The 24,167-nt window shown below is 34.6% G+C and overlaps 3 protein-coding genes across 3 annotated transcripts; all 3 read left to right on the top strand.

Annotated features, from left to right (window-relative positions):
• Window positions 2,655-4,598, top strand: LOC109706612 (ethylene-responsive transcription factor RAP2-13-like). The gene has a single exon (XM_020227555.1). It carries the CDS (start codon window positions 3,351-3,353, stop codon window positions 4,254-4,256), a length of 906 nt encoding a protein of 301 aa, XP_020083144.1. The 5' UTR covers window positions 2,655-3,350; the 3' UTR covers window positions 4,257-4,598.
• Window positions 5,960-10,868, top strand: LOC109727970. Its single transcript, XM_020258216.1, has 6 exons — window positions 5,960-6,350; window positions 7,028-7,198; window positions 8,838-9,017; window positions 10,042-10,095; window positions 10,192-10,341; window positions 10,506-10,868. Exons 1-6 carry the CDS (start codon window positions 6,234-6,236, stop codon window positions 10,866-10,868), a joined length of 1,035 nt encoding a protein of 344 aa, XP_020113805.1. The 5' UTR covers window positions 5,960-6,233.
• Window positions 13,888-20,264, top strand: LOC109727964. Its single transcript, XM_020258207.1, has 6 exons — window positions 13,888-14,004; window positions 14,596-14,766; window positions 18,382-18,561; window positions 19,429-19,482; window positions 19,575-19,724; window positions 19,908-20,264. The coding sequence occupies exons 1-6, from the start codon at window positions 13,888-13,890 to the stop codon at window positions 20,262-20,264; spliced, it is 1,029 nt and encodes a 342-aa protein (XP_020113796.1).

Genomic DNA, 24,167 nt, shown 5'->3' with positions numbered 1-24,167 from the left:
GTGTTAGTTTTATTTGCAGCATTGTATAATTTTTTTTAAAGTCGACGTCATTATATTATTGTATTTTATCAAACTTTATACTGTATTTTAAATTTATTTTATTAATCTATCTTGTATTATTGTTTTTTTGTAAATATTACTAAACTATTTTTCCTCATCAATTCCTATATTACTTTTAACAAATTTATTACTTTAAACAAAATCTAACAATTTTATTAAAAGACACTGATTAAATAGTAAAATAAAATACAATTTTTGCCATAATAGATTTATTTAAAGTTTCTGTCAAGTTATTTTTTATTATTTTTATATTATAATGAGTCGAATATATGCTTAACCAGTATCTTTTAACAACTTTTATAAAAAGAATTTAGATTTATTGTTTATAGTGTAAGAATTAAAAAAAAGTTTAAAATTACTTGCAGTTGATGCGTATCGAACTTTTCAAATTATCGGTTAGAAATTTAAATCTCATGAATTATGGGTTATAAATTTAAATCTCATGTATGCAAAAGTGTAAAATTAGCAATTATTTTATAGTATACTTGTGACCTTATAAGTCGCAAGAATCGATGGTCATGCTGTAGCTTATCATCATTGCAAGCTAAATGGTCATCTGGTTCAGTGTACCATCTTGCTTGTTTTTTATCTAGAAGGAATCTCGGTAATTAGAATTTATACCCTATTATAAGATTTTTTTTTTTATTTTAAAAAACGTTTTTAACTGTTATAGCACAACATTATATTGCAAATTGTCTAACTTTTTTTTCCCCTTAAAAAATAGCATATTCCTTCATAAGTGTGACGCAAAAAAACACGAAAAAAGGACTCATGGCTAGGTTTAAAGTTTTTTTTTTTTGAGAGAAAGAGAAAGATAGTACATATTTCATTCTTCTTTTTAAAAAATAAATAAAATTAAAAATATAAAGTAATTAAATTTTGAATATTAATTATAAAATTATTTGTTATTTGTGCTAGAAACAGTTGATAGACAGGTTTAAAGTTAGGGATTAAGGTTTGGCACGATAAGGGAGTAAAGGATCTTATCGACGTGGAAAGTGGTGGAAAGAGAAGAGGGTGCTGCATTTGGTTTCCCTAGAATCCAATCAAATTTTCATGTACCAAATGCGTATATTTCCTAGCACATTTCTATAACTTAATAGGTTATAAAAATAATAATTTAATAAATTTATTTTATAATATTTAAAAATTTTATATAATATATAGGTAGGTATACTTAAAAATAAGTGCCTACTTTTTATGGATTGATGAAATGTTTTTCCTTTTGGAGCATGAATTTTGGAAACTACTTAATGTGTATATCTATTTATATGCAAACACTTTAGATACTTTACCTTATAAAATTAAGTAATAACTTTTATAAGATATTAACCGTTGTTGTGGTGTACAGTACAGTACGTGTAACAATTTGCCCATCAATCCCTTAAATTTGCCACCAACCGTTCAATTCTTAATCCCAAATTAATCAAAAGGAAAATAAAAAGCGGCTAAACGAGTTTGGCACAATCCACAAAAAGGATCAACATTGAATTAAATGCATTACTAAATCTACATGGCATTTCTTTTAGAATATGTATAAATAAATAAATAAATAATTGTTATTTTATAATATTAATATATTAATCAATTATAACTAAAAATAATATTATAAGAAATCTGTAGCAGTAAATTTAATTTAATTTTTTTTTAATCAACGCAGGGGCCCACACTGTATGTCGATGAATGGTGGTGGTGGGGCTGGTGTGAAAATTGGTGTCGGTATTACTGTTAATTATTATTTTGTTCAGCAACTTTTTTTTGTTTGGTTTGAATATAATTTATTGTTTTCGGATGCATTAGCTTCGTGAGTTATCCTTATCTTCGGGAAATTAAAATATTATTCATCATTTGTTTTTATTCCAAACAATGACTAGTCTGAGCAGGCTCCAGTGGTTAGTTAAATATATATATAGATTGATTGACCAGATTAATCTGAATTTAATATTCAATTATTTCTAAATTGTGATTTGATTTCATTAATATGATATATTCTTAACTTAGTTGGAAAAAATTTTCAACTTGCATCCAATTTTTACACCTTTATTAATAATCGTTTTGATTAAATCGTTTCACTTCATGTTACTACAAAGTGTATATATCAAACATGCGAGCCGCAATTAATTGATTATTAAGATTCTATTATATTATATATATATAAATATATATATTTATGATTTATCAAAAATTTCAGCACACGTGGCATATTCTTATTGGCTTTTCCTAAGGTAGCCCAATACTATTATCGTAAGGCGATAGCCCAAAAGCCCAAGCCGAGACCAGAAACAATGAGTCGAATCAGAGCCATACATCCCCAATGATGTAGCGACACGTAACTTTTGACCGGACTGAACACTAACACGTGGCGTTCTTTCATTGGCTACATAGCAACTTGATTAGCTTTGCGTGACAAGAGATGACGATCTCACGAAAGTGCCTTTGCGTGTTAATTAGGTTAACGATTAAATAAATTTATTTAATCTCGGATTTTTCTTAATTTAATAATTAATGGCAAACCATTAATAAATAAAGGCAAAAAAAAGAAAAAGAAAAAAAAAAAGAGCATAAGCCGGTCTATAAAAGCCGTGTTCATCTCCCACCTTCGTCCTCAACCAGAAAACAGAGAGAGAGAGAGACCTCCACCCAAGAGCTGAAGCCATTTTTGGTCCCATCCATCTCGGTGAGGTCGAGTGATCCCTTCGAAGGTGCTCCACAGGTTCGTTCTCTTTAAAACTCTTTTAATCTCCTCTTCCACTTCTTTTTTCTGAATCCTTTTCCTTTAATCTTTGTCTTCTGTGAAGGATTTAAAAGAGAGAAAGAGAAAAAAAAAAAAAAAAAGTTGATTTTGAAGTCCTATTAGTAAGGCTTTTCAAAGTCCTTTTTTTTAAAAAAAAATTTGAACTTCTTTTAGGGAGCCAAAGGTTAACAGAAGAGAGATCCAGAGCCTTTTATTTCTGGGTTTTCTTTTTGTTTAGACTTTTTTTTGTTTTTTTTCACTTTTGCTTTTTTCTAAAACCTGTAAGCCAAAGAGGGTTGTTTTTTCATACCCTATAGGCTATTTTCTTTCCTCTTCTTTTTATAGATCTAAAGAGGCTTTCTTTTTAAGTAAACCTCTTCTTCTTCTTCTTAAATCCTTCGTTAAGAACCCCTTCGCCTGTTCTTTGTTTTGCTTGAGAACCAGGTGGGTTATATTTTTATTTTTATTTTTATTCTCCCTTAAGAAAAGAAAAACCAAAAAAAGAAGAAGAAAGATTTAGAAAAGAAAATCTTTTTTTAACTTTTGCTTAGATTACATGGCTGCTGCTATAGATATGTATAATCCTCAATCAGTGTTCTCGTCAGACCCCTTTAATGGGGAGCTCATGAAAGCACTCGAACCTTTTTTAAGAAGAGCCGCTTCTCCCTCCTCTCCCTCGCCCTCTCCCTCTCCCCTCTCTTCTCTTTCTTCTCTCTCTTCCGACTCCACTCCTCAAACCACCACCTCCTCCTCCTTTCCCTCGCCTTCTCCCTACTCTTCCTACTACTCCCCTCTCGCTCTCTCCTCTCCTCATCAGAGCCAGTCGAGTACGTTCTACCACACGGAGGGCACGGTGGGCCTACAGCCGGCCCTGGAGCGGGTGCGGCCGGTGGGGCTGGCCCAGCTGAGCGCGGCCCAGATCGAGTGCATCCAGGCCCAGCTCCACTACCAGCAGCTGCAGCAGGGGCTGGGCCCACGGGCCCAGCCCATGAAGCAGCAGTCGGCTCCGAGGCCGGCGAAGCTGTACCGCGGGGTGCGGCAGCGGCACTGGGGGAAGTGGGTGGCCGAGATCCGCCTCCCGCGCAACCGCACGCGGCTCTGGCTCGGCACCTTCGACACCGCCGAGGACGCCGCCCTCGCCTACGACCGCGCCGCCTTCCGCCTCCGCGGCGACTCCGCCCGCCTCAACTTCCCCGACCTCCGCCACCGCCACCTCCCCCTCCCCCTCCCCTCCGCCGCCGTCGACGCCAAGCTCCACGCCATTTGCCAGACCCTCGCCCCCAACCCCGAGCCCGAGCCCGAGCCCGAGCTCGAGTCCTCGTCCGAGGCCTCCTTGGCCTCGTCGCCCGTCTCGGAGATCCAAAACCTCGACTTCACCGAAGCGCCGTGGGACGAGTCCGAGAGCCTCGCGCTCGCCAAGTACCCGTCGTGGGACATCGATTGGGACTCAATCCTCTCGTGAAAAATAACACTTTCTTGTTGATGTTGTTGGCGCATGCAGGTCCGTCGTCTCAAGTTGCTGCAGCAGCAGATGGGGTTTTAGACATCTGTCGCTGCTTCTGGCAAGCTAGAAAATGTTATGTTACTGTTATCTCTCTTCATTGGACTGTACCTCCTCCCGGCGTTGCTAGTTAATTTTTTTGCTGGCACCGCCGGTTAAATATTAACCCTCCTTCCTTGTAGCTTTGAATAAATCTTGTCCTGTGATGAATAGAGTAGAATTTGTGTTCTTGTTGTGGTTTATGAATGCATGGTGTGTAATTGTGTTATGTATGAGCTTCAAGAAATGTTTTCTATTTTTTTTCGTCCCTTTTGATGTGCAGAGCGAGATAAGATAAGCTTCAGGAGAAATCATCACTCTTATTCAACTGCTTAGCTAGAGCTGGATTTGGATGGATTTGATCCGATTTATTCTGGCCCGGGAGAATCGAGCTCTTAAGTATTTGAAATTTTGGCCTAAGTCTCCGGTTGGCGAAAACATCACGAAAAACCTGCAGCTACTAGGGTTTCAGCTGAACTAAAACTAAAAGCTACTGGAATTATCACTATCTTCAGCTAGAATATGGAAAAACTAATGCATGCTACTCTATATTTAGCAATTAATATATATTGTTGATGTTGTGAAAGAAGGTGGTGGTTTCTCTATTCGTCTGTACAACGTTTATAGCGTTACCATTTTGAATCAAAATACAACACAATTTACTTGATAAGCTCACTACTTATCTTTTTTCGAATAAATTTACTTGTCAAATGACCGAGACATATCTCATCACTCTTATTTATCGGGCGACTAAAATGCCTCGCAAAAATGCCTTTAAATGAAGGGGCTCAAGAAGACATTAAACTCAACAATTTTGGCATGCACATTCCGTGAATAGGCCATTCCAACTGCTTCTAGGGCATTTGATAAATTATTGCTTGTAAATTTTTTTTACTATACGTTTTCTCATTTAAAATCCATTTGCACAGTTTTCAAAGAAGAGAATAAAGAAAATCTTAGGATTAAGTGAATCATCATTTGGTGATATCTATGGTTGCTATAAACGCTCTCTCTCTGTCTCTAGTTCTAGTTATGCTATATTGTTTTAAAATTGTTTAGGGGCTATTTGGTTTCTCAACAAAGTGTGGATAAATTGTTTTTGAGAAACGAAAAACTAATTTTTAAGTTTTTGGCCAATTTGGTTTCAAGAAAAATTAGTTTTTTTTAAATTTTTTTTTTCAGATTTTATCGAAAACTAGCATTTTTTGTTTTTCTAAATTTTTTTAAAAAATAGTAATTTTTCATGAAATTTTTTTAAAAAATTCTCAAAAAAATAGTTTTCTTGAAAGCAAATAAGAGGAAAATTGAAAAAGAGATTTTTCATGAAAGACTTTTTTTTTTTCAAAAACAAAAAATTGTCCGTATATTACACGTACACACATGTCTGTACTCAAAATAGCAATTATACCCGACTTACGGTGCCCAAAACCAAAAACTCTTTCATGGGTAAAATTAACCATAACTATCATATTTAATTTGTAAAAAGATTAAATACTAAGAAAAAAAAAAATCAAATCNGCCCCTTAGTAACTACAATTTGAACATTAATTATTTTATGATATTTTATCTTTTTAATCCATGTACATTGATTGTACTCAAAGTTTCCTAGGATATACAAATCCCTTCATACCATATATTAATCCTTTCGTACTCTTTAAAATGAAGGTTAGATTCAGTTAATATAAAAAAAAAAACTTAGGACCACTATATTCTAAATAAATTTCATCCAAAGTTACATATCCTCATATTAAGACAATAGGCCTCTAAATAAAAGCTTTCCAAATGAACTAACTAATCTTCCATATTCTCTCTTAAAAAAAAAACCTATAAAGTTTTATTTTTCTATCTATATAAAGGGGGTTGGTTCGGACACTTATCTACGTACATCAATCTTCATCCATGGCCTATATGGAAATTTTCACATTTTCTTTTATGTGGCTCACTCTTGTCTCTTGCTCTCCCGTTAGGGGGAGATTGGTGATGGAAAGTTATGATGCACTCGAAGCAAAGGCACAGGTAATTGAATCTCGCATTTTAAGATCACTGATCACCAAATTATCTACATTTTCTCAATATTTTGCTTTGCATGTTTGATAGTTGGAACTCCTATTGATTCCAAGTTCTTTTATATATAATTTTTTCTCCTCTTATCTATTGTAATTTTCACAACCGTGTTGTTATTATATTCAGGAATTTATATGTGAGGGATAGCGCTCTCCCAAGCTACAATAACATAGGAATATCTACCATAAAATTGCTTAATTAATTTTATGGTAGATATTCCAAGTTCTTTTATATATAATTTTTTCTCCTCTTATCTATTGTAATTTTCACAACCGTGTTGTTATTATATTCAGGAATTTATATGTGAGGGATAGCGCTCTCCCAAGCTACAATAACATAGGAATATCTACCATAAAATTAATTAAGCATAAAATTAATCATGGTTTATATTATTTTGGCCATAGTTAATTATTAGTTATTACCATTTGAAAGCACTATGAGTAACTACTTATGATTGCTATAACGCGCGTGATTGTGAGTTTTATTTTCTTAGTAGTAATAGTTGCTTATATTTTTATAAGATTTCCTAGCTGTTTGTGACGCACTTGTTTCTCTCATTATCAATTTTTTTTAGAATTAATTATTTTTTTTCACAAAATTAATTGTTTGGTCAATCATTTGCCATGCAGAAAACTGTTTATGGTTCAGAGATAGAAGTGCATGCACTAAATTCCAGTAATAGAGTTGAGAGAGTAATTCCTTCACAATTGGCACCAAGGTCGAATGAGTCTCTCCGAACCAAAATTCCATCATCAATAAATATTTACGCACCTGAAGATGACTCCGATCGCATAGAACATGTGAGTGATTTTACTATTTTCTTTATATGTTATGTTTTTATATATTTTACATCAATTCTAAAGCTTTGTTTGAGATCGTAGGGAAATTTCATTTTGTAATACTGAGGAAGTGTGTTGGAATTTTAGATCAAATTTGATGAGGGAGACGTTCATTTTGTAATACTTAGGAAGTGTGTTGGAATTTTAGATCAAATTTGATGACGAAGTGTGTTGTAATACTGAGGACTTGTGTTTACCGTCTAGAGTCGGAGACGGGAGACCACTTGTTCTTAGACTGTGTGTACGCTAATGCCCTGCTAGAAGGGCTACTACCTAACAAACGTTTTCTCTGCTACTCTGCTACTGCTATTCTGCTCATGGAATTTGGGAGGCAAGTTATAACAAAAGAGGAGTACATAGGAGTAGAGTGTTAACGACTATCGCTGCTACGTGGTGGGTTCTTTGGCTAGAGCGGAATTGTAGAATCTTCGAAAACAAAAAAAAACCTGCTATGCATCTTAATAGCCAAGATTCGTTCGCTCAGAAATCTTTGGCTCCATTTCTGTCCCCTAAATAGCGGCTGAGGTGTTTTTTTTTTTTTTTTTTTTGCAAGGCCCGGCTGTCTCACCTTATACGTAGTTAAGTTCATATTCATAATGAATGAAACAGTAGCATACCATCTTTTCTCAAAGAAAAATAAAAAATTGATGAGCGCTGATCGTCAATTGATTTAACCCACTGATGACAAAATTGAATGCACAAAGACTCTCCTATTTTGATGCCAACACATTTGAATTGATGATCCTAGCCATTAGAAATGATCTTATAGTGTTTATTATTAATATTATTTTTTTGAAAGAGAAAAATAACAAACTACTCTCCAATCATTTTTGAGAGATGAACTCAGTTAGAAATGTAAAATACCATCTATCAAATCCTTAACCAACTATACTAACTATATATAGTCGGCTAGTGTTTGAAATTATTAAAAAACTCAAAATGCACAAATACGATGCTTTTTATCTGTGCAATAAGTGATGACACGAAAAGAACGATGTCATGCATGTATCACCTACAGTAATCTGTAGTTTATAAATTATTTTTAATCTACTAACCAATTTAATGGTAAGTTCTCAAAATAAAGTTAAAAAAATGGCTAAATTACAAAAAAATTCTCTGTCAAAACCCGATTTTTCACTTTCTCCTTCTGTCACTTCAAAATCTACATTTTGCTCCTTTATAAAATGAAAAATATTCAATTCACCTCCTGTCGTTAAGAATTCGTTAGAGTTCCGTTTATAAAATATTATGTCAAAAACCTTTTCTTATGTTGCCAAAAATAGTGAGGGACAAAATGATTATTTTGTCATCACAGTTTATACCATATCCTCTGTGACTATTTTTTATTTTACAAGGGGGCAAAGTAAGTATAGATTTTTAAATTACAGGGAGGAAAAGTGAAAAATCAGGTTTTGACACGAGGGTTTTATATAATTTAGCCAAAAAAAATTATAAGTTTGCATGCAATATGAAAATTTTCAACCACATGGCGGCACAGTAAATTAAAATGCACTAAACGATAGAGAATTCATTTAAATTTTCCCCAAAATTTATTTACAGAACATGTAAATCTTCTTTGTTCTTTTGTTTTTTATTACAGTGGGCAGTATATCAATCAGGGACAGGAACATCTAAGGCTTATTATGGTGCCAAAGCAACACTGGTTGTTTACGGCTTTCCTAATCTAGAAGTTGGCCAGATAAGCTCAGCAGGTATTTGGGTTGCGAACGGTGCAGATGGACCTCGTAATCAACTTAATGTGATCCAAGCTGGATGGCAAGTAAGTTAGATGTTTTCATATATTGTTCCTTATTGTTTTAAGTATGCCGATAAAGTTTTTTCTTTTTTTTTTTTTTTTTGGTTGATGACTTATATCTGATTTTTATGTTAAGAAGAAATGGCTTGCTTTTCATAGTTGAAGTAATTTTGTATTATTTACAAAATTAGTTTGTGCTATTCTAAGGTTGCAGCTTTAGTTCTTCGGCAACTCTGGTGGTTTAATTCCTCGAGACATTTTTGGTTTAGAGATGATGATCAAGTGTTCTGTTTTCTTTTGTGCTTTAGTTTCCTTTTATCTATTTCATTTTAGAATTCAAATGGGCTTTAGATGGGGTTATCCAATGAGCTACCATGTTGGGCCTGACACTATTTTCAGATTATTGTTAGGCTTGGTTGTGGGGAGTATAAATTGAATCATGCCCTAATCCAATATTGAGCTTAAAATCTGGGGTCCTAAAGGGTCAAGCTTTTATCCTCCAATGAAATTAGCCTGCCTACAGGCCTTTACAGAGATTTTTTTTTCCAAAAAAAAAGAAATAGTATATAACTGTTCGTAAGAAAATTCAAGATACATTTAGTTGTATCAAATCAGGATTTTAGTGCCAAAGTTATTTGGTAGTATTAAAAGATCACAAGTTTAGGATTAACATATCTTAGGAATTGCATAGGGGAATGTTGCCATTGGAAGACTCTTATATATAGTCTAAACAACCTAATCTTTCAAAAAAGAAAAAAAGAAAAAAAAAAATGCAAACAGTAGAGCATTGACTTGCTTACTTCAACATGTTTTATCAAGCCATAGTACGTATATATTTTCTTTGAGAAGTGCTGGGTTTACAACCCACTCTGGATTGTAATCTTACAACTTCTCTTATCCGAAAGCTTCTTTCTCTCTACGTGTCTTATGACATTTTTTTAATAAAAACTAAAACCCAAAAAGGAGCTGGTAAACCCGCTTGGATAAGTTGTTGCGCAGATTACCATCCCTTTTGATTGCAGAATTTGTTCTTTATTTTTTTCTGCAGGTGTTTCCTGAATTATATGGGGATAGCAATACTCACTTTTTCACATCTTGGACGGTATGCAGTTATTATAACATCTCTTCTTTTTCTCGTCTTAAGTATTAATTTGTTGCATTATATATATATATATATATCATTATTTGAAAAATACAGGCGGATGGCTATAATTCAACAGGATGCTACAATCTTCAATGCAATGGTTTCGTATTAACAAATACTTCTGGTCTTGCTCCTGGAGTGCTCCTACGTCCTGTTACCACTCCCGGTGGAACACAGTATGAAATATCAATAAGAATTTTTAAGGTAAAAAAGGCCATTTATTCGTCAAACACGTATCTTCGTTGATTCTCATTTTTCCACTAGAAAGTAGGCACCACAAAGTATACTATAGATTTTAAAGTTGATATTCAATGTAATGCTAAGTATGGTTTCAAAGTTTCACTTGTAATGCTTATCCCACATTGTAGGATCCAACAACTGGAAATTGGTGGCTCCAGTATGGACATGGTGATAACTTAACTCCTGTAGGATACTGGCCGAAGTCTCTCTTTACTTCTTTAGCTGATGAAGCAACTCGAGTTGATTTTGGCGGAGAAGTATCTTTTCAAAAAAAGAATGGCGTGAGTCCTCCAATGGGTAGTGGTTATTTTCCAACAGATCATAGTAAAACAGCCTACATTAAAGATACTGCATATGTTGATAAAGATGGCAATTACTTTATCCCTAAGAATCCTGCATCCTATGCGGACAATCCCTATTGTTACAAACTCGCAGGGTATGATCCTCTTCGTTTTGCCTATGGTGGGCCTGGTGGTTGTAATAATAATTAGCATAAACCACAATCATATTTAAATCTTGATTTTTATGGAAAGGTAAGCGACGTAACAAAATATTTTTTACATGCAATAATATGCAATCATGGAATATCTTAAGTTTCTTAATTAGTTTCTTGACAATGGCACAAATGTGTTTGCATTTTTTTTTACTTGTATCGCGCGTGTTCTTTTACTAATTAGATCACTTACATTACATTCATTTTTAGTCCTTGATGAATGGACAAAATCCCCTCTCAGATACTTCCTTTCTCTGCTAAATGACAATAATGTATCTCAGTTATTTAATTCCATGCATGTACTAAGATGCGTTTCTCTCCAAAGAGTTTGATTCCCAAATTTGTGAGGTAGCTCAGTTTTTTTTTTTTCCTTTTCTTTTCTCGATCTCCATCCAAAAGCACTATTAAAAATCTTTCAGAGATGTGGAGAGGTTGTCTTGACATTTAAAGAAGTGCAAATGAAGCAAAACTAAATTCAACTTTTAATTTTAACGACCCGACCCGTTAGCAACAATAACTCGTTGGGTCCAAACCACTAGTCCAAAATGTTTTAGCTCAGTTATTATTACTAGCATGTAGGCCTCATATAAACTGATCGAAATCAGTATTCTTCTAATGTGGAACTATTGGGACGTTACATATCTATGGTTGCTATTAACACTATCTCTCTGTCTCTAGTTCTCGTTATGGTATATTGTTTTAAAATTGCTTAGGGGCTATTTGGTTTCTCAAAAAAGCGTGGATAAATTTTTTTGAGAAATGAAAACTAATTTTAAGTTTTTTGGCAATTTGGTTTCAAGAAAAATTAGTCTTTATAATTTTTTTTTTCAGATTTTATAGAAAACTAGCATTCTTGTTTTTCTAAAAAAAATTTAAAAAATAGTAATTTTTCATGAAATTTTTTAAAAAAATTCTCAAGAATTTACTTTTATTGAAAGCAAATGGGAGGAAATTGAAAAAGAGATTTTCCATGAAGAACTTTTTCTTCAAAAACATTTATTTCCATACTTTATCATTATGGGAATGTACACGCGGTAGAAAAATTACGTCAATCTATTGAGATATGGTATTGTTAAAAGATCATCATTATGGGAATGTACACGCGGTAGAAAAATTACGTCTATCTATTAAGATTTGGTATGCTCCAAGTGAATATTTGAGACAAGAAATCTATACTCTTATATGAATCCCCAATATGAAATGATGACGTGGCAAGCTCTCATTTTTTTAATTTACGTTTCATCTCCACTTCTAAATGCTCAACCCTTAACCTCTCCACATTTAATTATATTCATCATATTCCATCAATTAGTGAGCTTAATTTGTAACTTCAATCAACTTCCCTCCACCATTAATCCCCCCACCCCCTCTTTTGCATGATATATGTTATGAATCCCCAATATGAAATAATAATTTGGCAAGCTCTCATTTTTTTAAATTTACGTTTCATCTCCACTTCTAAATGCTCAACCCTTCACCTCTCCACATTTAATTACATGCATCATATTCAACCAATTAGTGAGCATAATTTGTAACTCCAATCCACTCCCCTCCACCATTAATCCCCCCATCTCCTCTTTTTTGCATGACATGTTATTTTACATACAAAAAAGAAAATTATCATCTAATCTCTCACCTCACACTCATCTCCTTCTCTCTATCTCATTGTGTTAACAAAGATTATGAGGATAATGAAGAAGAAGAGCATGCGAAGAACGCTGTCTCCTTCAAGAAGTATCGTCCTGTAAAGTCCAGCCATGGCCCATAAAAGTGCTTGCGTGGGCCGGTCTGCGCCGGAGCCCTCGCTCGCCGTGAACCGTCGCCACCTCGGCTGCCTCCTCGCGCGGCTCGCGCGCGCCCACAACTGGGTCGAGGGGAGCGGCGTCCTAGCCTCCTCTTCGCGGGGACGTTGCGCGGGAGCTCGCTTCTCAAGAATCGCAGGAACTTTTTGGTAAATCAAATTGTTTAAGTATTAGAATTTCTGTGGTTGATGTGATGGCAAGACTGTGTCGGTTTAGATATCGCAGTTTGGTGATGTAGATGAGGTGTTTGTTCATAGGTTACAATGGAAATCCAGAAGTGACTCGGCGCGGGAAGCAACTACCAGCTGAAAATTAAGAAGATGTATAAGGTTTGGATGAGTAAGAGAAGTGCTCCAAAAAAGTATTAGTTTTTTTAAGATTGATGTTTTTTGTTTTATTTTCATCTTATGACTATTTTTTTGAGTAAACACTGTTGTGGACAAAATTCTTGTCGTAGATTAAAAAGTATGATGTGGAGACTGGAGCCTGAGACTCTACCCAAAATTTTCTTAAGCCAGAAACGTTAAGTTATTATTTATGTATTTCATATGCTTCTAGCTTTAATTTTATTTTTTAACAATTGAATTTAGTCATGCAAATTGACTGTGCTTAACATGGTATAGCTTCCTATAAGCTGTAAATATAAATTTTATTTAAAATTTAAAAATTTGTTTTTATTATCTACCAGCTGCATCGCGCAGGTCTCTACACTAGTGAATCCTAATTTTGGGATGACTGATCCCTCTATTCCGGTCTATCTAATGTCTTTTTCAGGAGCAAGGAGAAGGAAACCAACAACCCCTTAGTAACTACAATTTGAACATTAATTATTTTATGATATTTTATCCTTTTAATCCACATTCATTGTACTCAAACTTTACTAGGATATACAAATCCCTTCATACCATATAATCCTTTGGTACCCATTAAAATGAAGATTAGATTCAGTTAATATAAAAAAAACCTAAAATTTAGGTATGGTGATATTAGGACCACGATATTAATTCTAAATAAATTCCATCCAAAATTACATATCCTCATATTAAGACAATAGGTCTCTAAATAAAAGCTTTCTAAATGAAGTAACTAATCTTCCTTATTCTCTCTTAAAAAAAACCTAATTAGTCGTCCGTAAAATCATTGAAAATTTTATTTTTCTATCCATATAAAGGGGGCTGGTTCGGACACTTATCTACGTACATCAATCTTCATCCAATGGCCTATATGGAAATTTTCACATTTTCTTTTATTTGGCTCACTCTTGTCTCTTGCTCTCAAGTTAGGGGGAGATTGGTGATGGAAAGTTATGATGCACTCGAAGCAAAGGCACAGGTAATTGAATCTCGCATTTTAAGATCACTAACCAAATTATCTACATTTTTCCAATATTTTGTTTTGCATGTTTGATAGTTGGAACTCCTATGGATTCCAAGTTCTTTTATAATTTTTTCTCCTCTTATCTATTGTAATTTTCATGACGCCCCTTTTGTTATTATCTTTTGTTAGGAATTTATATGTGAGAAATAGTTCTCTCTCAAGCTAAAATAACATAGGAATTAAGGCCAGTATAATTTACTGTTGTGTGAAGACACTAACAACATAAAATTAAGCATGTTTTATATTATTTCGGCCATAGTTAATTATTAGTTTATTACCATTTGAAAGCACTATGAGTAACTAGTTAATCCGTCCAATATCTAAGTAAGATTTAGTGCATTTGGTAACTTAATTTATGGATAGTTGTGATTGCTATATGGCGTGTACGTGATTCTGAGTTTTGTTTTCTTAGTAGTAATAGTTGCTTATATTTTTATAAGATTCCTAGCTATTTGTGACGTACTTGTTTCTCTCATTATCTCTTTTTTTCAGAATTAATTCTTTTTTTCACAAAATTAATTATTTGGTCAATCATTTGCCATACAGAAAACTGTACATGGTTCAGAGATGCAAGTGCATGCATTAAATTCCAATAATGGAGATGAGAAAGTAATTTCTTCAGAATTGGCACCAAAGTCGAATGAGTCTCTCCCAGCCCACATTTCATCGTCAATAAATATTTATGCGCCTGAAGATGACCCCAATCGCATACAACATGTGAGTGATTTTACAATATTCCTAATATGTTAGGTCTTTATACATTTTACATCAATTCTAAGGCTTAATTTGTTTGAGATTGTAAAAAAAAAATTACATTATGCAATACTTAGAAAGTATTTTGGCAAACTATTTATATATCTAGACAAATTTTTTTTTCTAGTCTGTGGCATTATATCCCTCGACACTAAATTGTCTTAGAGCAGATGATGAGGGAAAGAAAATAGAAAATTAGAATTTTAGATCAAATTTGATATGTGCTTATCGTCAATTTATTTGTCCCATGGAGAACAAAATGGAATCATAGAGTGTTTTTTTTTTTTTTTTTTTTTAAGACATGTAATAAAGTGTCATATTTGTTCATTTTTAAGAAATGAATTCAGCTAAAAATATAATAATGGATGAAATCCAAGAGATCGATAATAACGAGGAGAAGGGCGAATTAATCCTGGAAATAGTTAAGCGAAGGGAGGAGCTTAAGGCTAAACTACTAGGGGTGCTTAAAGACGAAGAAGCGGTGTGGAGGACCAGAGCGAAGCAACACTGGCTAAAAGAAGGAGATAGCAATACTAAATTCTTTCATGCGGTAGCAAACGACAGAAGGAGAACGAACAGAATTGATACGCTTGAAGATGCCGAAACAGTGTACCATTCTGAAGGGGATAAAAAGCGCCACTTATTCCAGAAGTTTCAGGAGCTATTCATGCCGGAAGAATAGGCTACAACATCGTTTGGGGATTAGAGCAGCCTCTTTAGATCGAGGCACATTATTTCCGACACTCTGACTCATATCTCGGGGCCTTTCAGTATATATGAAATTAAACAAGCAGTCTTCCAATTGGACAGAGATAAGGTGCTGGGACTTGACGGTTTCCTATTAAGTTTCTATCAAACTTTCTGAGACACACTCCAAGGAGACTTATTGAATCTATTTCATGAAATGTTTGAGGGGAGGTTGTCCACCGACCCCATTGACTACACCTATATCTGTTGAATCCCTAAGAAGGAATGAGCTAAACGAGCGAATGACTTCAGACCCATAAGCCTCCTGAACGGGATCCAGAAAATCATATCTAAGGTTTTAGCTAATCGGTTGGAACAGGTTATGAGTGACATAATATTCCCTTCCCAATCGGCTTTCCTGAAGGGGAAAAACATCACTGATGCATTTGTAATTGTCCGTGAGCTTTTAGGCTGGGGAAGTAGGTCGGGTGCTGAGGGAGTCGACGTAAAGGTGGACTTCGAAAAGACATACGATAGAATTTATTGGCCTTTCCTTTTTGACAGTTTAGATTAGTGGGGCATCGACGAAAAATGGAGCAACTGGATCAAACTCTACGTTTGCAACACCAAGGTTGCAGTCCTGATTAATGATGATGCCACTAATTGGATTAAGACAAAAATGGGTGTTTGACAGGAGGATCCGCTACTTGTTGTGGAACTAATGAGGCACTCGGTAATAATCTCATTACTGGCATCGGTCCCATAGAGGCATCCAGGACTACCCTTATACAATTTGTAGACGATACCTTCTTCTTTTGTAAGGCCAAGAAAAGATGCTTGAGAAACCTAAAATTTATATGGCAACTCTTCGAATGAGCATCTGGATTGAGAATTAATAGAGAGAAGTTGAAAATTTTTTACACCAGTCAGATAGGGAGAAAAGCCAATTGGATTGCGCATTTACTCAAATGTAAAGTCGGTAGTTTACCCACCAAGTATCTGGGTTTGCCTCTGTCAATCAGACCCCCTTCTAAGGAGGACTCGAGGGGGATCTTCCGTAAATCCAAACTAAAATCGACGGGTGGCAAGGAAAGCTACTATCGAGAGGGGGCAGACTTATCCTTGTAAATGCAGTACTCTCTAATCTACCCCTCTACTATCTCTCGGTCTTCACGACCCCTAAATGGGTAATCAAGCGTATAGAGGCAGTACAGAGAGATTTCTTCTGGACCAGAGGACTGACTTCCCTAGGCAAAAGATGTCTAGTTTCATAGCAGAGTGTTTGCTGGAACAAGGACAGTGAACTGGACATTCTCGACATTAGTACGATGAACCCAGCCTGCTCGTTAAGTGGTGGTGGAAATTGCAGACCGCACCCAGGCCAGTTGCAATGGACTAAACTAACTCACGACTTGTTCTATCGTAGAAGAAGACCGCTGATCGAGGGACGATTTTTCAGACCACCTTTCTCTTGGTGGAAGGGAGTACTAAGCCTAAAAGAAATCTATAAATGGGAAGCATTTTATAAGCTGGGTAACAAGCGTAATATCGACTTTTGGGATGACCATTGGAGTAGGGAAACAACGCTACGTTTGTAGTTCCCCGAGATATTCCACCTATCACCTCGTAAAAACTTGAAAATCAGTGATTGTTTGAGTAGCAATGGTTGGTGCTGTGATACGATTTTGAGTGGCGACATTTATGTTAATCACAACACGAACTCAAGCACTACTGCTCTTAAGGACAGGATCTCCAATGTTCCAACTATCCAGGGACAGGATAGCACACATTGGCGTTGGAGCACCGACAGACGCTTTATCGTGAAGTCAACTTATTCAACACTATGTGACGGAGGCACAAGGGATGCTCGTATGGGCAGGATCTGGTCTTTGCGTTTACCTCTAAAAGTGAAAGTGTTCAGTTGGCTTGTTCAAAAGAAGAGACCGTTTACAGCTGACAATTTGGTAAAAAGGGGATGGAGTGGCAACACGAAATGCATGCTGTGTGGACTGGAAGGGGAAACAGTTGACCACCTATTCATTCAGTGTGTAATTACTAGATTTCTTATGGCGATGACCCAAGAGAATACCCAACTGGGAGATCTGGGAGATGATGTGCATTTGGTCTGGGATAGATGGGCAGGAAGAAAGCAAACACAGCCGACCTCAACCGGTCTTATAGGACTTATAGCCTGCTGGTGGGTCATTTGGGACTTCAGGAATAGAGCGATCTTCAGGATGACCCAGACTGACCCAACAGTCGGTATCTACAAGATTAAGTAGCTGACGGACTTGTAGAAAAAACTTAGTCCAGAGGAGTGACCGAATTGTTAACGTTTAGTCACTCATGTAGCTTAATTCACTTCCTCACCCTTTTTTTTTTTTTCCGCGCCACTTGTCGAGGCCCTTGCTACCCCACCCATATAGCTTACTTCACTTTTTTACTGAATGATGCGGGTAGCGCGCTACCTTTCTCTCTAAAAAAAAAATAACGTTTCAAACTTGGGATCATAGTTACAAACTATCAACCCTTATTTAACCAGCTATGTTAAGTACGACCGGTTCGTGTTTGAAATTATTAAAGAAAACCGAAATGCACGTATGCGATGATTTTTATCTATGCAATAATGAACTATGTCAATCAAATAACACTTGCATTAATCTCGTAGATTGTAAATTATATTAAATTTCTTATCCAATTTAAATGTAAGTTCTTAAAATAAACTAAAAAAAAAAACATAAGGTTGCGTGCAATTTGAAAATTTTCAAACCACATGGCGGCACAGTAAAAATGCGTTAAACCACAATAAAATTAGTTAAAATTTTTCTCTATAGTTTTTTGAGATATTTTCATTGACAGAACATAAAACTCTTCTATTTTTTTTTATTATAGTGGGCAGAATATCAAAGCGGGACAGGGACATCCAAGGCGTATTATGGTGCCAAATCAACACTAGTTGTTTATGGCTTTCCTAATCTGGAAGCCGGCAAGAGTACCGCAACCGGGATTTGGATCGCAAACGGTGCAGACGGCCCTCGTAATCAACTTAATGTGATCCAAGCTGGATGGCATGTAAGTTAGATGCTGTCATATTTGATTTCTTACTTCTTGTTTTAAGCACGCTGATAAAACTTTTTTTTTTTTTTGCGTCGTCGATGATCTACATTTGATTTTTATGATAAGAAAAAACAACTTACTTTTCATAGTTGAAGTACATCGTATTCTTTACAAAATTATTATTTTGTGCTATTCTAAGGTTGCAGCTTTAGTTCTTCGGCAACTCTGGTGGTTTAATTCCTAATTGCTATGAATAGCTTGAGACGTTTTTGGTTTAGAGATGATCAAATGCTTTATTATTTGTGCGCTTTAATTTCCTTTTTTCTATTTATTTTTGGTACTCCAATGGGCTTTAGATGGGGTTGTCCAATGAGCTTTTATAGTGGGCCTGAGACCTTTTGCAAATTTTTTTTAGGCTTAGTTGTGGATGCAATATTGGGCTTAAAATCTGGGTTTCTATGTCAAATTCAAGATACATTTAGTTGCATCAAATAAATCAGGATTTTAGTGCTAAAGTTATTTGGTAGTGTTAAAAGATCACAAGTTAATGATTAACATATCTTAGGAATTATGCAGGTGAAGTTACCATTGAATTTACGTAAAAAATATTTTATCGTCTTAGCCTTACTACGGTTGTTAAAGGTCTATTTCTTTGAGTGCGCGCTTGGTCTATAACCCACTATATATATATGGGTTATAATCCTACAATTTCTCCCCATCAAAATGCCACATTCTTTCTACTTATTTTATCACTTTTTTTTATTACTACTAAAAATTTAAAGGGGATTGACAAATCTTATAATTCTTGGATAAAAGGTTGTAGAGATTGTACAATCTCTTTGATCATAGACGTAAACATTTATCTATTTCTTTTCTATGCAGGTGTTTCCTGAAGAATATGGGGATACCGCGACTCACTTTTTCATAGCTTGGACGGTATATATTTATTATAACATCTCTTGTCTCTCTCTTCTCGTAAGTGAAGTAAAAGTTGTTGCATAATATATACCATTGTTTGAAAAATACAGGCGGATGGCTACATTTCAACAGGATGCTTCAATCTTAAATGCCAAGGTTTCGTATTAACAAACAGTTCCGATCTTGTTCCTGGAACAGTTTTACAACCAGTTTCCACTCCCGGTGGACCGCAGTATGAGATATCTATAAGAATTTTTAAGGTGAAAAAAGGCTATTTATTAGCCAAGTATGTACCTTTATTATTTTCATTTTATTTAAGAAATTTTCACTAGAAAATATGCACCAAAAAGCATATATATAATAGAATTTAAAGTTGATTCATATTGATGCTAAGTATGTTTCAAATTAAGCAACATATGTAATGCTTAATTATCTCATTGCAGGGTCAATCAACTGGAGATTGGTGGCTCCAGCATGTACACGGTGACAATGCCATTCCCGTAGGATATTGGCCAAAGTCTCTCTTTACTTCTTTAGCTGATGAAGCAACTCGAGTTGATTTTGGCGGACATGTATCCTTTCAAAAGAGCAGCGTAAGCCCTCCAATGGGTAGCGGTTATTTTCCAACAGATAGTAAAGCAGCGTACTTTAAAAATACCGCATATATCAATAAAGATGGTGGTTTCTTTGTTAATAAAAAACCTCCGGCCTATTATGTGGACAATCCCCATTGTTATAACCTCGCAGAGTTTGATCCAGATCGTTTTACTTACGGTGGGCCCGGTGGTTGTGGTAATTAATTCGCATAAACAATAATCATACTTAAATCTTGATCTTAATGAAAAGTTAGTGATGTAACAAAATATATTTTACATGCAATAACATGCAATCTGTGCAAATGGAATATCTGAGGTTTCCTAATTAGGTTCTTGATAATAGCACAAGTGTGTTTGCATTTTTTTGTCACTTACATCAAGTTCTCTTGGATCACTTATATATATCTCACTCATTTCTAGTCCTCTCAAATAGACAATAATGTGTCTCTCAGTCATTTCCATGCATGTATTAGTTAAGATGAGTTTCTCTGGAAAGAGTTTGATTCCCAATTAAATCTGTGCTTTCGTTTCTGTATATATGAGAAAACTAAAATGTCACACACGCATGGATAGTTTATCGAAGAATAAGTTTAAGGACACGAAATAAATTAGAGCGAGTAAAAATTTAGTTTTGTAATTTGATCAGAATTTTCATTTTGTTCCTTAGGTTTCACCAGAATTAAAATTTTCACTAGAGTTTCAACCTTCGAAGTGACGCCTTTTTACATGGAAACTGATATATTCATAGCAATTTTTAATAGGTGCAATTGCTTATATATATCATTGAAAAATTTCGAGTTTCCGATTTATCTATTTTAGGAGGTTAATATTGAAAATACTTTTTTTACGTTCCAACATATTTCAAATATACCCCTAAAGTTAAATTCTATTAATAAACGATTAGCAATAGTTGTTATCTGTATAAAATTATTATTTTGCCCTTTCAAATATACCTTTCTACTATCACTGACTTTTCTTATTTGCCCTTAAGTTAGGGACACAAGAAATATTTTGATTTTTGATCTTTTCAAATATATCCTTCTACTATCACCAAAATTTCTCGATAAAAGAGGTATTTTATTTTTTTTAAAATTTAGTAGATATTTAACTCATGTTTAATCTAAGTTAACTTAACAGGAAGTAACTGTAGAGCTACTTTGGAATAACGAAAAAACAAATAAGGGGTATATTGAAAAGAAAAAAAAAACTAAAAATAAATGAGATATTTTTGAAATTTTGAATGGTATATAGACAATTATCCCTTTTTAAAATATTGCCAAAATAGATACATTAACATGAAGAACTTAGCTATTATTCAAGACAAATTTCAGAAACTAAATTATTTTGTTAAAAGTTTAAATATGACATTTAAATTATGCCCGTATTTGAGAAATTAATTTTATAATTAACCAGGAAAATTAGTTAGCGTTCTCTAGTTCTTATTAAAGAAGCCCTGTAAAATGAGAAATTTCAAAGGACTAGACTGTGAAAGAGAGAACTTTGCTTGGCCTAGGAGCAGCTTTGTAATATATAGATGCTTTCCCTGCTCCAAATGCGCAATCTCATTAATACAAACAATATATATAAATAAAACAAAATCTCCTCACGCTTGATGTCGCATTTGGTTAACCTACTACTAAAGCAAATCGTACTGATAAATAAGCTGCATTTTTTTTTTTGGACCTAAAGTTGAGGTAGATATAATTACACTTTATTTATCAAAGAATTGTCACAAGTTTTTATGTAAAAAAAATAAAAACATAAAAAGCGAAGAAGCTCAGGGAAGAATCCATTTCATATGATTATATATAAGGAATCTCACCATCCATCAATTGTCCCGCGGTTTTTGTTATATTTATTCATATAGAACACAGTTTCATATATTCTTTAGGAAGTAAAATTTCTTTGGTATATATTCTTGTAGTTACAAAAATAATATTTTAAACAGTTTTTTTAACACAAAAAAAAAAATGAGTGGAGCACCCTCTAAACTATAAACAGATTATATATATATATATAGAGAGAGAGAGAGAGAGCAGGGCTACTATACTATTAGGAGCACATCAGTTTTTATAATCCTAACTTTCTAACCATTTATCAATTTTGATGGGTGATTAGGATTAGAGAGAGAAGAGAAGAGAAATTTAATCGAAATTTAAAAAAAAGAGAAATTAAGATATTCAATTTCTCCTCAATTTTTTTTTCTCTCTCTAATCCTAACCACCCATCAAAATTGATGGATAGTTAGAAATTTAAGAGCACAAGGATTGTTGTGCTTCTAATAACACAGTAGCTCTGCACTCACACACACACACACACATATATATATATATATACATATATATATATATATATATATTAATAGCACCAAGTTATTGGTGCTACCAAGTTTTTGGCCATTGAATTAAGAGATGTATGGTTAGTATGATGTAGACCCTCTAGAGTTAAGTGGGTGCATGTTGGTTGAATAGCATGATCTAACGGGTGAAAATGATCAAAAGGGTAGATCTAACGGAGGAAAACTTGGTAGCACCAAGTGCTCCGTGCTATCTCTCTCTCTCTCTCTCTCTCTCTCTCTCTCTCTCTCTCTATATATATATATATATATATATATATATATGGAAGAATTTGAGTTTCTGCTAGTATGCTATACCCACTAACAATTTATGATGTGGACCGACCGTCCCTAGAGCGAGTGGCAAAAGGCTTGGTGGTTGATACCCGAGACCTAAGTTTGAATCCTAGTTGATTCATATTTCTGCTAAGTTTATTTCTAAATGAAATAAATGAAGCGGATAGCTTGCTACCTATCTCTAAAAAAAAAAAAAACCAATTTACGATGTGTTAAAAGTATGCGAACCATGGAATTTGAAGATTCATATCTTTGTAAGGTTAGTAAGCGTTATTCCTAAAAATATAAATAAAATATTAAATTTTTATTAGGGTACATATGCAAATATATAGTTACATTATTGATCGTCCTTGCGAATATGGAATAAAGTAAAACCGGCCCCTCGCTCTCCCATAATGCAGTTATGACCACAAATCATGCATGGGCCAAGATCCGATACTTCCTACGGGGGCAATGATCATCTCATGCAAGTTGTAGAAAATTCCTCCATTGGCCTTTATTCTGTAGAAAGTTCCAGTAATTAACAAGGTTATTTTTTTATTATTATTTTTTTTTACTATAGATGCAAAATTGTTAAGTATACTTTAACCTTCCCCCGAGAAGAAGATATTGCTGCAACCAAGAACTAGTCTTATATAAAATGCTTCTTGCAAAATATACTAAATACACGTACGTAGAGCTCCGACTATGGTAAAACCTTATATACCAACTCTGCCCTTATAATTGATAAGCTTTCGCGTACAGAAACAAAACCTTAAGGACGTATATATACTGCACACTAACGCATCAAAAAGGGGAGATTATATGCTCTTTCTCCTACTAGTAGTTACTGTATACATGCATGTATATTGCTAATTGCCACATTACGCTCACATAATATTAGCTAGGCCTACCTCTTAGGCATCTAATAATCTTCCTACATTGGCATGATTAGCTCTATGATCTCTACACCGATATGAGGTGCCTTTATGGATCAAATCAAATCTCCATGCGATTCACGTTGTTGGATTATATATATCATTACTATGCTAGTTTTGGATCACTAAAATCGAACTCGTTGTTGTCCGGTGGGTTAGGATTTGATCGATCCGTCATTTAGATCGGATATGGTTCATTAACGTAATGAAATATATATATTCAAAATGTGAGCTCATGATGAAAAGCTTAACACGAGATCGATTCAGGTTGAGTTAGCTTAGAATAATTAATGGTACCACACGACTCATCGAATTAATTCAAATGCCCAATGAATCTGATCCGAATCAGACGTGCTTGCATCTATACATTGCATCTGTACATTTTCATTGTGATGTTTTGATAAGATGGACATGTGACGCGAGCAAAAGGACTTCTAAGGCATCCTCAGAGCTCAGCAAATCTTATCAAGCACAGTACTAAAAAGAGGAGTCGGCGGCGATAACAAAAATAATAGATTGTGGGACTTGAAAGGAGAAGAAACATTGTAACCTACAATT

Source organism: Ananas comosus, linkage group 2, assembly GCF_001540865.1.
Source record: "Ananas comosus cultivar F153 linkage group 2, ASM154086v1, whole genome shotgun sequence".
Taxonomy (NCBI): Eukaryota; Viridiplantae; Streptophyta; class Magnoliopsida; order Poales; family Bromeliaceae; genus Ananas; species Ananas comosus.
This window is presented reverse-complemented; position numbering and strand designations above follow the sequence as displayed.